The sequence below is a fragment of the Macaca mulatta genome, chromosome 2 (assembly GCF_049350105.2).
Source record: "Macaca mulatta isolate MMU2019108-1 chromosome 2, T2T-MMU8v2.0, whole genome shotgun sequence".
NCBI classification, from domain to species: Eukaryota; Metazoa; Chordata; class Mammalia; order Primates; family Cercopithecidae; genus Macaca; species Macaca mulatta.
Window position 1 is genome coordinate 16,393,649 of NC_133407.1, and position 15,176 is coordinate 16,408,824.

The 15,176-nt window shown below is 43.9% G+C and overlaps 1 protein-coding gene across 4 annotated transcripts in view; it reads right to left on the minus strand.

The window, feature by feature from the left end:
• Positions 1-15,176, minus strand: part of GPD1L (glycerol-3-phosphate dehydrogenase 1 like) — a 62,939-nt gene that overhangs the window by 36,016 nt on the left and 11,747 nt on the right. For 2 of the 4 annotated variants that reach the window (XM_015132395.3, XM_077991364.1), the window contains exons 1-2: positions 6,524-6,822; positions 5,995-6,172 (exon numbers count right to left, since the gene is read on the minus strand). In XM_015132395.3, the coding sequence (XP_014987881.1) occupies positions 5,995-6,172; positions 6,524-6,717 (372 nt within the window). In that variant the 5' untranslated portion in view covers positions 6,718-6,822. Of the gene's footprint in view, positions 1-5,994; positions 6,173-6,523; positions 6,826-15,176 lie in introns of those variants that run through there. The other 2 variants (XM_015132393.3, XM_015132394.3) reach the window with 2 other exon arrangements.

Below are 15,176 nucleotides of genomic sequence, written 5' to 3' on the forward strand. Positions count from 1 at the left end.
GTTCTCATCAGCTAATGAGATCATGTGAATCTCATCTTTCAGAATAAAACCTTTTGTTAAGCGCCTACCCGATTTTCTGCTCTGAAAATAATCAGGAGCTGCTTTGGAAATGGTGACTGATTTTGTGAGCCTCCTGCCAAAAATCTTTCTGAGAGTGTCCGTCATTCCAGGTCCTGAAACATGCCAGGAAGCACAACTCAGAACACCAGGTCTTGCCTTTCAACGGCAAGTAGGACAAACAACCCAGAACGAAGGCTTCAGGGCTGGATTGCTTAATGCCCAGACTTACAGGAGCCCAGTGCTCTTGCTTCAAGTTCATAAAAGCCTAACAATAAATAAAAATCATTGGAAACAAAGCTGGCGAAGTCTGTGTGGATAAGCCTGAAGGTTCTTTTGTACCTCCTGGATCCACCATCACTGTCCATGGTGTGTGTTCCATGAGCTTTTACCTGTTAGCAACATCTTATCTGCGGTCATCAGAGTGGGCGAGAAAAAGACCTCACTTCTATCATCACAGACTGACCTCCTCACCCTCCAAAGATGCTATTTTATGGTCTTTAAAAGCAATTAGGATTAAAACGCTTTCTCCATTCATTCATGACTATAAATAGGCTCACTGGATCAAGTGTGAAGAAAAAACATCTAAGTAGGAAAATAAGAACTGCTCCTCTCTGCACCAGAAATAATCACTATCGATATTTTGGTACATTCCTTCCAAGGCCGTTTTGAGCCTATGGAAAGATCTAAAATTGTATTTACAGAATTAAAGTAATACTCATATCTTTTAAATATAGTATTATAAGAATATTCCTGTCATTCAAATGCAGACTCTTCCCCCTAAAATCCATGAATCTTACCACAAACCTTTTTGTACCAACATCATAGTAAAGACAGATAAAACAATGATAAGCCAAATAAAAGATACCAAGGCTGCTCTCATTTTTATCTAATCTCTTAGGGCCACCACAGTTATTTCTACCTCAAGTCTGTATGAATCTACATGCTGAAACAATTCTGGTTCCTAATGAGAATGGTATGCTTTAACAATGGTCCAGCTGCCGTGATGCTCTGCGCGGAGCATCACGGCCAGCCTCTACTGCCAGTCAGCTAACCGGACGCCATGGCAACTCACCTACACTCTCTGGGGGATGTGTGTACTCAGATTCAAGACAACACCAGGAGCAAAAAACACAGCAACTGTCGTACCTGGGACATGGTAGAGGCTCAAAAATACTGTAATTCCCTTCTGTTCTCCTCATCTCACTTGCAGCCAAGATCTTAGGTGAAATTCACATACTTGGCTCTACATGCAGAAATACGACCCTCAGACAGAGGACCTTATCTGATGATTCTTATGTAAACATGCCACTGTTGGTAAGGCTACTTCTGTAAAAACAGCTATCCACTGCCTGGATTCCCCAGTACAACACCAATAATATCAATTTATTATGTACTCCCGTGGTTCCCAAAGCATGGCTCCTGAACCAACAGCATCCCCATTACCTGGGAACTTGTGAGAAATGCACATTCAGGGACCCCACCTGAAACCTACTGAATCAGAAACTATAGGAGTGGGCCCACGTATCCCTGGGAAGCTCTCTCAGCGATCTGATGAACACTAAAATTTGATGATCACCATGGAAAACTACTCCTCTAATGAAATCAAAGAGTTAAACCCAGGGAGGAAAAGAGTTAACACTGAGGCTTCCCACTGAACTGATATTTTAATTTTCAGAAGACTTTCAGCAAAAATTAATAGGTATTACCCCAACCCTAGTTCCCAAATGTAAATGATTAATTTTTTTAAGTCTTGCCCTAACCTTATTTTCCATGTGATACCACCTAAAGCACTGAAACAAAACTCTTCATCCTAGTTTGTTCTTCCTCACCACTTCCACTATCCTTGGCATTTATTCAGACCACCAATAATGCCAGGCACTATTTCAGGTGCTGAGAAGACATTAGTGAATACAGACCTATGCAAGAAACTATACTCAAAGAGGTCACAGCAAAGTAAAAAGGTAAACATTGGACTTCATAATTAAAAACTTTTGTGCTTTAAAGGATACCATCAAGCAAGTAAAAAGAAAACCCACAGAACAGGAGAAAATACTTGTGAAGAAAGGGGACCTGTATCTAGAATATATAAAGAATTTGAATAACTCAATAATAAAAAGACAATCCATTTTTAAAATGGACAAAGGATTTGAATACACTTTTCTCCAAAGATATACAAGTAACAATAAGCACAAGATGTTCAACATGGTTAGCCATCAGGCAAATGAAATTCAAAACTGTGAATGAGACACCCGCTAGGATTAAAAAGTCAGATAACAGCAAGTGCTGGTGAGAATGTGAAGAAATTGGAACATTCATACACTGTTGATAGGAATGTAAAATGGTACAGCCACTTTGTAAAACAGTCTGGCAGTTCCTCAAAAAGTTAACTCTACTCCTAGGTATACACACAAAAGAACTGAAAACATATGTTCATACAAAACATTGTATATAAAGGTTCACATTGTACATAAAGTTATTATTCACAATACCCAAAGAGAGGAAACAGCTCAAATGACCATCAACTGATGAACGGGTAAACAAAATGTGGGACATCCATACAACAGGATCGTATTCAGCCATAAAAAGGAACGAAGCACTGATACACGCTACAACATGGATGGAGCTTGACAACATGCGAAGTGAAAGAAGCCAGTCACAGAAGACCGCATATTGTAAGATGCAATTTATATGAAACATTGAGAATAGGTAAATCTATACAGATAGAAAGTAGATTAGTGGTCACCTAGGGCTGTGGGACAATTGGGGACAACAGGGGGTAACTAGGAAAGGGTACAAGATTTCTTTTCAAGATGACGAACATGTGTTAAAATTGGCTGTAGTGATGGCTGCATAGCTATGTAAATATACGAAAAAAGTCACTGAATTTTATGATCTGTGGATTATATCTAAGTGAAGCAGTTTTTTAAAAAGCAGGCAGAAGATGAGCGGCAATGGCAACTATATTTCATGGGGGTGCTGGAATCTAAATCCTGGTGTCACTGGCTGAAGCTGGAACAGGGATGCAAAAGAGTCCTCTACCTTGATGAGCTCCAAACACAGGCTCTGGAAACAGAGCTAGAAAACAGGATCAACCATTCTGCAATTACAGAAAATAATGAGCATTATTTTCTTTTTTTTTTTTTTTTAGACGGAGCATTCCTTTTTTTTTTTTTTTTTTTTTAAGATGTAGTCTTGCTCTGTTGCCTACGCTGAAGTGCAGCGGCGCAATCTTGGCTCACTGCAACCTCCACCCCCTGGGTTCAGGCAATTCTCGTGCTTCAGTCTCCTGAGTATAGCTGGGATTATAGGTGTGCACCACTACACCCGGTTAATTTTTGTATTTTTAGTAGAAATGAGGTTTTGCCATGTTGGCCAGGTTGGTCTTGAACTCCTGACCTCAAGTGATCTGCCCCCCTCGGCCTCCCAAAGTGCTGGGATTACAGGAGTGAGTCACTGCACTTGGTCCCAAAGTGCTGGGATTACAGGTGTGAGCCACTGCACCCGGCCTTCAGAAAATAATGAACATTATTTTCATTCAGATCTAAAGGGAAATCGTAAACCCAGAAGGGCTCAGTTTTTAGTGAGCAGGCAATGGCATGGTGAAGTCACTGTAACAGAAGGCTCCCATGTGGGAGGGGCCACATGATGAGTGTGGACCTGGGGAAGGGTCAGGTGGGCAGCAGTTTGGGGGTCTCACGCAGAAAAGTCTCAGTCTGAAGTCAGCACATCAAATGACAGCATAAACAGTGAGCTTGTGTTGACGGAAACGCAACAAACCTCTCCTGTTTGAACTGGAAAGAAAAACAATGATTAAAAACTGGTCTTTTAGGTGGCTACCTGAGGCTGGAGGGTGAGGGACTGGGGACATGTTGGTCAAAACTTTCACTTAAACAGGAAGAATAGGTTCGAGAGATCTATTAGACATCAGCAGCGTTCTGGGAGTGAATTCTCCTGCCTCTGTCCATACCCAGTGACCAGGGGTGGGTGGTGGAGTCAGTCATATGGGGGGCAGGCTCTCTCAACTCCTCTGTGTCAGTTCCTTCCCCCACACTCTCCCTGTTCACAGCAGAGGCTCTAGCTTCACAGAACCACTCAGCAAATTCACTTCCCCCAACACTCCTTGAATATCCACTGGAGGAAAAGCACTGCGCTAGGGACTGTGGGTGAATGAAGAACCAGAAAGCAAGGTCACACACTGAGGGCATGCGGAGGTAGACAGACAGGTGCACAAGGGACTGGCACCAGGCAGCGTGGAAGGAATATAACAATGAAACATGTAGTTTACCGAAGGGAGGGGGCAACCAATTCTGATAAAAATGAGAAAAGTGAAGCTCAAAAGAATGATCTGACCCAAGAATGGATTAGAGATGACCCCAGAGGCCTTCCATTGGAGTGGAAACAGCCGCCTCTTTCATTCTCTCCAGCAGATACTTGGACAACTTAACTTCTAAGCTCACGACCCTAAAGGTTCTTCCTCCCCCACCAACTGCACCAGGAATCACTGTAGGGAAATGCTGGCCCACCTGAGTCCAGAGCAGAAAGTCATCACTGTCTGGAAGGCAATAGATTCAGCATGCTTAGGGATGAGTCCACCAGGAATCAGTCTGAACCGTAGCCCTTAGCTGTGTGACCCTGGACAAGTTCATTAGCCTCTCTGAGTCCTGGTTTCCTCCACTACATAATCAAAATCATCATCCTAATAGGAAAACCAGTAGTATCAACCTAAGAGCGTTATTGAGAGGATTAAATTAGACTATATGTATTGCTTAGCACGGTACTTGACACTAACAAATACTGTAACTAAAACTTCCCCACATTTACTGATTTAGAGATTGGTCTCCCCTGCTCAGTTCCTTGAGGAAAGCAACACTGTCTTATTCCTCCTTCTGTCCCCAGCACCCAACATTGCGCTTTGCATGCACAGTGCATGCTTATAAGGTTTGGTGAGTGAATATATGCAGTAAAGGGTATTTCATTAACACAGGAGATGAGCTTCCTGGGTTAACCATAGGAATCAGACAGCCACAACTGTCTGGTTTTCAAAGAGATCATGATAGAAAACCACAAAGGGGTGAATCTGACAACAGAAGAAGTTCATCAATTCCATTCAGACAAGCAGCAGGGTACACCCTTTTCACTCCCCAAGCTCATTTCTTTCTTCCTCCGCAAGTCAATAGAAGGAGGTCAGGCAATAACCTGTATTTTTCTCTCCCAGACTTAATAAGCTTGAATTTAAACTGTCAATCTTACATTTTCCCATTTTCTTCTATCTCCTTCCGTAATTTAGGCCTTAACCCTGACTTTAATTACAGACCAATGCATTAGCTGTCCTAGCAAGCTGATCTCATGCACTTAGGGTATACCAGGAGCTACTTGGGGAGCATGAACAGCCTAAGGCAAGTTCGCTAGTTCCAGACGTGGCCAGCACTTTGAATGCCAAGGAGGAAGCCTGTTATGGGCTGTACTCAGAATGTGACTGTATCTGGAAACAGTGTCTTTAAAGAGGTAATTAACTTAAGTCATTGGGGTGGGTCTTTATCCAATATGACTGCTATCTTTATAAGAGGAGATTATGACAGAGACAGGATCAGGGGGACGACCATGTGAAAATACAGAAGATGCTATCTACAAGCCAAGGAGAGAGACCTCAAGAGATCAACCCTATCAACACCCTGATCTCACACTCAAAACCTCCGGAATTACAAAAGATACATTTCTGTTGTTTAAGGTACCAGTCTGGCACTTTGTTAAGGCATCCTTGGCACACTAATAGGAAACCCATTTTCAGAGTCAGAAAAACCAAAATCAACCAACCAATTGGTGGAAAGGAACTGGGGAAAAGAAAAGCAGCTTTCCCAGTTCCAAGTCCCAATGCTGCTCCACCAAGCATAATTTGCGGAATGAACCAATGTACGTTTCACCCCAAAGTCTTACCACATTTTCTGGCAGCTTGTGTCCAGGAAGATATTTTACATTTTCATGGTCATTATTTATGATGTCTGTCAGTTTTCTGCCATTAACTGTTTCTTCAAAGACCCACATCTTCACTGTGGAGGCAAACTTCTGAAGTTTCTTGACATTATTACCAATTATTTTTGCAACAGCTGAACCCCTGCAAAAGAAACCGTGGAAAAGAACAAAAATAAACTCACTTGGGCAGGAGAGAAAAAGCATTTGATTAAAATTCAGAAGACTTGTGTTTTGATTCTGATCCAAACACCGAGCTTACTCGAGATGTGATGTGTATCAGCCCCAAGCCATTTGAAACTGAGTTGTTTTCACATGGAATACCACCGCCTGTGACCGGGAAAGCACCAGAATTTGGTTTAAGGTCAAAATGCAACACCCCTTGAAACTAGTAAGAATCAACCTATCTTGGAAGACAACATCACAGGCAGAAGAGAAATCCACCCCAGAGCATGAAAATGACCCTGGAAGGTCTTCAAAGGATATTGAGATGTACCTATGGTAAAATAAACTGTGTCTTGATGAACTGCAGCAGGTACCAGGCAGAAGCACAGAGGAAAGACAAGAACCCGAGTGGACTCCCGAAGAGGAGCAAAGGGAGAGCACAGGGCCCAGTCGCTGAGTACTTTGCACTCCCTCCTCTCCGCAACCAAGCCGGCCTCCGGCCCCTAAGCTCCCTTTTCTCTGCATCTCTATTTAGCAAACATGTTCTAGTGATGGCTCAGTCTCCCATAGGCTTTCCTACAGGGGACAAGAATGACCCTGATTTGTTAACATCAGTCCTCCCGACAGCAGTGTGTGTCTGCACGTGGCTGCTGCAGCAGAGGAGGTGGGACCAGGCACCTGTGTCCATCCCACAGAAGCCGCTGCTGGGGCCACAGTGGGCACTCAATCCTAGCTGAGCCTGTCAGCTCTCCCCTCTGGACTTTCCACTGAGAAACGGTTTGTTTCTTAGCTGACTTTCCTGGTGTGAGGAGTAAATGAGAGAATGCAGTAAAGAGCATCTTGCAAATTCATGTGTTAGGGCAGTTGCTACTTTTTCTCACAATTATTCTCAAGACAATTTGATGAGATGGAGTAGGGGATGACAACAAAAGGTGGGGGCAGCCAAGAGGCTGCAGAACATGTTGGAGACATTTATTTTCATCCCCTGAAGAATCTGTTTTTCTAACCCAACTATAATTCATCCCAGCATATAAACCTATATGCTTTAACAACCACAAAACTTCAAATAATTCTAACAGATTATAATTATTGTCCCTTTCCTGACATAGAATGGATAAACTAAACAAGCGGTTCTCCACTTTGGCTGCACAGAGTTACCTGGGAGATTTAAAAATCCTGAGTCCCAGACCATACCCCAGGCCAATGGAACTGGCACTTCTGTGGTGGGATCAGGCATCTGTACTTTTTAAAGCTCCCTGATGACTTGATGTGCAGCCAAGGCTGAGAGCCACTGCTCTGCACAATGATCAGAATTCTGATGCCCTCCTCCCTCACAAAAGAATAGCTGTAGATATCAAGGCTATGCAGCTGTACCTGTGAAATTCTTATTCTATGCCAGCAGAACAGGTTATTAGATAAATACCCATTAATCCAATTCTCCTACTGACACTTTGTAGAAAGCAGGCCAGGAACCTCCACCATCACTACCACCTTCATTCTAATCTTGGAAACAGCTGCTCACGTACTCACAGGGAGATAAAGGCTGTGGTTCACAGTGTTCCCTGGCATCAAGTAACTTTCACAAGGTCAGAGAGAACAAGTGTGGTTCTGGGGGACTGAGCGTCAACCGATGGGGGGCTATGAGACACCAGGAATCTAAGTCTAGTAAACCAAGTGGAAAAGTAAATCAGAACCAGGAATCCCTCCCTGTGATCTCACTGGAATACATTTGCTTTCCCCTTTACAGCTGCCTCTTGGGGAAGCCAAACATTTGCAACCAGAGGCAAACCTGTAGTATTTACTGCAATGAGTTGGATTGATTGATTGATTGAGACAGGATCTCACTCTGTCACCCAGGCTGGAGTAGAGTGGCGTGATCACAACTCACTACAGCCTTGACCTCCTGGGATCAGGTGATCCTTCCACCTCAGCCTCCTGAGTAGCTGGGACTACAGGCACGTGCCACCACCCCTGGGTAGAGTTAGGAAAATTTAAACAAACATTGGTACTGTTAAGAACTAGGCCCTTCAGACCATGTCTGTATGTCCTTTGGGATTCAATGGGGGCTTAAAGTGACAGGGTAAAAATTAATAAGGGGGAATTCCAGTTATTTTACTCTTGGGGGGCCATCAAGACCTCATTCTACCTCATTCCTGGTTTCATCAATAATTTCATTCATTCACTCATTTATCTCAGTCATCAAATATTTACTGAGCACCTACTGTGTGTAATACATTGGGCCGGATGGTGGTAATACAGCAGGGGAAAGGCAACGTGTTCTTTGCTCTCAAAAGCTCACCACCAGCTCAGAGAGATGAATAGCTAAAAGGCATTCATGATGCTGTGTGTGATAAGAGGTGGAGGAAAGTGGAAGCAGATGTGGTTAGAAGGGTAAACTGCAGTGGACTTCAATACAAAGGACCCAACTGCAATACATGTTGATCCATGACAAGTCTCCCAGGCTCAACCTTCTATTGAGAGAAACATAATGGACAGCCCGACCCAGGGTGCAGGGAGAAGATACAAGGATGGTGCTCAGGAAGACCAAACCCCTGCTGAGAAGCAAAAAAAGGTTTCGCAAATCAGGGCTGGGAAAAGCAAGACACAGCAGTGCTTTCCACCCAATACTCAGCTAACTGCAGACACATGAGTGAGCCCGACCAGCTGATCCCTAACTCAAACGCAATCTTAAATGCTTGTTATTTTAAGCAGCTGAGTTAGGGGAGAGTGGGCTGTGTTGCAGCAAAAGCTGATAGATGTACAAAGACAGAATCTTTGACACAACTAGAGGCCTCTCCAAGTAATTTTTGGCCAAGCTGTTGGATTTGCCACCCAGGGATTGGCAATGTAGTGGGAGGGATTGGGGGTTGGGGTAGTGTTGTGTTGAAGGAAGGACTGTGGAATTAAATTCACGGATGGAGAGGAACAAAACGATCCTAGTACCTTAAGGCCTAGTTTTGTTCTCTATATATAATTTATACAATAATTTTTTTGGCAAGGGTGGCGGGGAGGCAGGGCATGGAGGAGGAGGGCCAGGACTTAAAACACTATATTTCATTTTGTTTTAACCCCCTTTGATATACTCTCTCTGTTTGTTCGTTTGAGACAGTGTCTTGCTCTGTCCCCCAGGCTGGAGTGCAGTGGTGCAATCACGGCTCACTGCAGCCTTGACCTCCCAGGCTCAAGGGAATCGTCGCTCCCTGGCCTCCTGAGTAACGGACTACATGTGTGCCGCCACGCCCAGCTAATTTTTAAAAAAAATTGTGTAGAGACGGGATCTATGTTACCCAGGCTAGTCTTCAACTCCTGAGCTCAAACAATCCTCCCACCTCAGCCTCCCAAAGTGCTAGAATTACAGGCATGAGCCACTGCGCCCAGCCCAATCTCCACGTTGAACTCAGTATTTTCTCTGTTGTCCACTTTTATCTGTGTGGTTTATAAAAAAATCAAAAAGTATAACCCACACCCAAAACTCCTTTGTGCCTCTGGAATGGTACTAGAGGCATTTGTCCCAAGTGTTACCTCTTCTGACCAATATGAAAGAGCAGCTTCGTTTTTCTTGTGGATCAAATAGAGCAAGAAAAATGTTTTGGAGGAGCCGGAGGGTTTTGAAGGGACCAGAGTCTACTTATAAGTGACACACCCTGTTTTAAAGAAATGGGCCGGGTGCGGTGGCTCACGCCTGTAATCCCAGCACTTTGGGAGGCCGAGGCGGGTGGATCACAAGGTCAGAAGATTGAGACCATCCTGGCCAACATGGTGAAACCCCATCTCTACTAAAAAATACAAAAACATTAGCTAGGCGTGGTGGCGGGCGCCTGCAGTCCCAGCTACTCAAGAGGCTGAGGCAGGAGAATCGCTTGAACCCGGGAGGCGGAGGTTGCAGTGAGCTGAGATCACACCACTGCACTCTAGCCTAGGCTACAAAGGAAGACTCCGTCTCAAAAAACAAAAAACAAAAAAAAAAAAAAAAAAGAGAGAAAGAAATGTGACTGACCAGCAGAAGGCCAGTCCAAAAATGTGCATAGATATTTTAGAGCTGAGCTTAAAATAAAAGCTGACTATAGCCCACAAAGGTGGTTTGCATGTGAACAGGTCATAGTTGGGGTCCTGTGGCCACACTGCTGGCACTCTCCATGTCTCAGCTGGTTTCGGTAACACTACACAAGCATAGTGAGGCACAGGTCTTATCTATCTATCTATCTATCTATCTATCTATCTATCTATCTATCTTTCAACTCCTGCATATCTATCTCTCTGTCTACCTGCCTGCCTATTTTTCAACTCCTGCATATCCATCTATCTGTCTGTCTTTCAACTCCTGCATTTTGAGAATCAAGGGCACAGGTCTTCACAAGGCTGGGTCAAGAGCATGAGCAGCCACCTCCACATCAGGCTCAGCTCATCCGTCTACAAAATGATAGGTGGGGCAGGTAATCTTTAAGGTTCCTTCCAGGTCTATGATCTAATCCAGTGCTTCCCAAAGTGAGAAATGGGGACTAGGGATACACACAAAACCAAATGACACTGAATCACTCGTGCCCTTCTCAGCTCTCATGGTCCTAAGCGAGTGCAGAATGTCTCGCTGCAGTGCCATTAAGTGGTTCCCATCTCTCCAGCGTGTGCTAATTTCCCTTCTTCACAAAGTCTGAAGAGGCCTCAGACTCTGAGCCTTGGCAGGTAGTAATATCTGGCAAGAATTTTGTAACACTGTCTTGTTTTCATTCTACTGGCTTTTGTTGTTGTTACCTTCTACTTGTGATATTTACTATAGTGGTATGAAGTTGTCTTTTAAAGTAAACATTTAGGCTGGATACAGTGGCTTCCACCTGGAATCTCAGTGCACTGGGAGGCTGAGGAGGGAGCATTTCTTGAGCCCAGGATTTTGAGACCAGCTTGGGCAACATAGTGCGATCCTGTCTCTACAAAAAATAAAAAACTAGCTGGGCATGGTGGCTGTACCTGTAGTCCTAGCTACTCAGGAGGCTGAAGCAAGAGGATCAGTTGAGCCCAGGAGGTCAAGGCTGCAGTTAGCCATGATCATGCCACCACACTCCAGCCTGGATAATGGCACATACTGTCTCCAAAAAATAAATAAATAAAAATAAACTTTCAAAGAAAGAATAGCAATCAAATACTACTACAGCTATGAAGCAGACAGAGCCAAAGCCATAGGGGTACTGCCTGCATGATGCGTTTAATCCTACCCAAACTCTTCGTCTTGCAGATTAAGATGCAGGAGACTGAGTCATGTTCACCTTGCATCCTACAATCCGGTATGGCCTCCAGGTGGGTCTTACCTGGGGAGGAGGCTGGGGAGCCTTCCAGGCAGAAGGAAGGCCCCTGGAGCAAAGTCAATAATTAGCTAAGACAGAACTTGGAGGACTCAGGTTTGCCAGTCCTGGGTCTTTACATAGATGTATAAAATTCTGTTACCCATGAAATCATGCATTGTCTTAAGTCTTAGGCCTTAAAATATACACTAATTCACAAATCCTGTAACGCTATGCAAATGAAATTTAAAAGGAACTTGAGTAGATGGGTACTTCATATAAGATTTCGTTTCATCTTTATTACAGCCCACAAGAGAGGTGCCACATTATCCCCATTTTACAGACGATGAAATTTAGGCCCAAAGAGCATAAATCAATTACCTAAGTCATGCTGTCCATCTACAGTCAGCAATTCAAACCCAGATCTGAGTGTCTCCAAAGCCTGCACTTGTTGCTAATTTATATTTGCCCTATTGTAGGGTAGAATCTTTTATTGAAAATATTTATTGAGCACCCACTAATTTCAGACACCATGCTGGGTGCAGGGGATGCAAGGGAATAAAAGCAGACAAGTCCCCATCCTTATGGAGCTTGGAGACTGGTAAACAGAGATTGATGTTGTTTCAACAAGCACACAAAAAAATGTAACTGTACTGCCGGGCACAGTGGCTCAAGCCTGCAATCCCAGCACTTTGGGATGCCGAGGCGGGCGGATCACGAGGTCAGGAGTTCAAGACCAGCCTGACCAACATGGTGAAACACCGTCTCTACTAAAAATACAAAACTTAGCCGGATGTGGTGGCGGGCTCCTGTAATCCCAGCTACTCAGGAGGCTGAGGCAGGAGAATCACGTGAACCCGGGAGGCGGTGGTTGCAGTGAGCCGAGATTGCGCCACTGCACTCCAACCTGGGCAACAGAGCAAAACTCCATCTCAAAGAAAAAAAAAGTTTTTTTATATATATACATATATATCTCTATCTATCTCTGTACCACAGCGACCTATGTGGTCAAACAGGCAACACAGTGACACCTGGCGATGACGTCAGGGAAAGCTGGGAGAAAGTGTAGCCAGGGCGGAGCTCCGAGGCTTAGTGGGCCTTACCTGGGGAGGAGACTGGGTACCTTCCAGGCAGCAGGAAGGCCCCTGGGGCAAAGCTCAGTCATAGCCCGTGGCATGGCCAACAATAGGCACAGATTTTATCTAGAACTAACATGTCCAGGGAGGAGGGAAAAGAAGGAAGAGGACAGAGGTTAAGGGAAGGAGAGAAGAGGAGATAGTGTAAGAGAAATGGAGAGGATCAGGGAGACTAAGGGAGGAGAGAAAGAGGAGGGAGGAAAGGTGGATAAAATGGCGTGGCAGGGGCAAGAGGCAAGGAAGGGACAGGGTGGGCAAAAACAGCACTAATTTGGTGCCTACCAGGTGTCAGGCACTGTTTCAAATACCTTACCCACATTATCCCTTTTAACCCTTCTGCTCTACGGCCCTGAGTCCCAGCTGGATGGACACCCACCTGCAGGAGGTCCTAACCCCCAGCTTGGCAATGCCCTCCCCCCTCCACCCCCAGCTAACCCTTTGCCATTCACTCTGTCCACAGCCTTCTCACCCCTTTCTCTCTAAAAAGGTGTACTATTTAATTAGGCTGGGGATGTACTACTTCAGCCAAGGAATGGACGCCTGTTTTTAAATAAAAATAAAAATTTCAGGACCCTCTGAATTTATTATGCCAAGGGGGAAGTTAGGCCTTGGAGACTGGGTTATGTATAACTTGTATGCTTGCTATTCTGCTTCACTCTCTGCCCCACTATTCTTGACTTCCTCATTGTAAATGACTAGGAGAGACCAGATCTTCCCACTTCTAATTGCTGATCTTTGTTGTACATTAACTGCCTCCTTCATTGTCCTGTACCTAACTCACACCAGAAAGCGTCAGTCTAAGACCCAATAATGGTTAATCTGCAGTGTGGAATGTTAAATATACCTCCCCCACCACTCAAAAAGACCACCTTGACTAATCAGATCATTGTAACTATGCATTAAGCCTTACACAGAAACATGCTGAAATCCTAATTTCTTGGAATCTGTTCTTTCTGGGCAGGCTCACATGGTTTTTTTTTTTTTTTTTTTCACACAGAGTCTCACTCTGTCGCCAGGCTGGAGTGCAGTGGTGCAATCTTGACTCACTGCAACCTCCGCCTCCTGGGTTCAAGCGATTCTCCTGCCTTAGGCTCCCCAGCAGCTGGGACTACAGGCACACGCCACCACGCCCAACTAATTTTTCTATTTTTAGTAGAGACAGAGTTTCACCATGTTGGCTGGCTCGGTCTCGATCTCTTGACCTCGTGATCCGCCTGCCTCAGCCTCCCAAAGTACTGGGATTACAGGTGTGAGCAACTGTGCCCGGCCGGCAGGCTCACTTTTAACCTTTGCACTTAATTAAACTCTCTTTAAACTAGATTCTGACCTTTTTGATTATTTTAGGTTGACACTATCAAGTTGGGCCTAAACCTGACGAATTTGAGGCCAGAAAGGACCCTACAGTCCATCCTTCTTTTTACTATGGCGGAAGTGGAGGTCCAGGAAGAATTTGCCATCAGCTAGATTCTCCACATTCCATGTCCCCATCTCTTCCAGAGCTGACCCGGGCTCATTCCATGGGCAAGAGGGTGGTCCTTTGTGGTTTAAATAACATGTACTTTTTCACTCATAAAAGCAATACATGAAAAAATAATTATGAATAATCTCATCACCCAGGGAGAACCATTATTAACATTTTGTGTAATTCTTTGCAGTCAAAGGGCTTTTAAAGAACAACCAAATGCCAGAGTATTCAATGCAAATGTTAAAAATGAAGTATTTTAAAAATAGATTCAACTTGGTGAATGTTTATTTGATCTCTACATAAGGAAGCTTTCTAAGCTTGAAATCAAAGAAAGAAACCACAGAGGAAAAAAGATCAATGTGAACAACTTCACTTAAAAGAGTAAGGAGACTGAAAAGGCTTTCTATCAAAATTCAAACTGCAGAGGAAAACGCTTATGATAGAATGTTACATTTAACAAAAAGGATGCAAAATTGTACATACCATATGATTGCAAGTGTGCAATTAATAAATAATACCACCTCAGATCCACTTAGATAGCTACTAGCAAAAACACAGAAAATAATAAGTGTTGATAAGGTGCAGAGAAATCAGGACCCTTGTATACTGTTGGTAGAATTGTAAAATACCGCAGCCACTGTGGAAAACCAAATGGCAGTTCCTCGAAGAATTAAAAATAGAACTAACATATGATCAAGCAATTCTGTTTCTGGGTATATACCTCCAAAGAATTGAAAGCAGGGTCTCAAAGAGATATTTGTACACCCATGTTCATAGCAACACTATGCACAATTGCCAAAAGGTAGAAGCAACCTAAGTGTCCATCAACTGATGTATGGATAAGCAAAGTGTGGTCTATACATACACCCGTGTTCATAGCAACACTATGCACAATTGCCAAAAGGTGGGAGCAACCCAAGTGTCCATCAGCTGATAAATGGATAAGCAAAATGTGGTCTATACATACAATGGGATATTATCCAGTCTTAAAAAGGAAGTTCTGACACATGTTACAACATGGATGAACCTTGAAGACATATGCTAATTGAAATAAGCCAGACACAGAAGGATAAATAATGTATAATTCTACTTATATGAGGTACTTAGAGT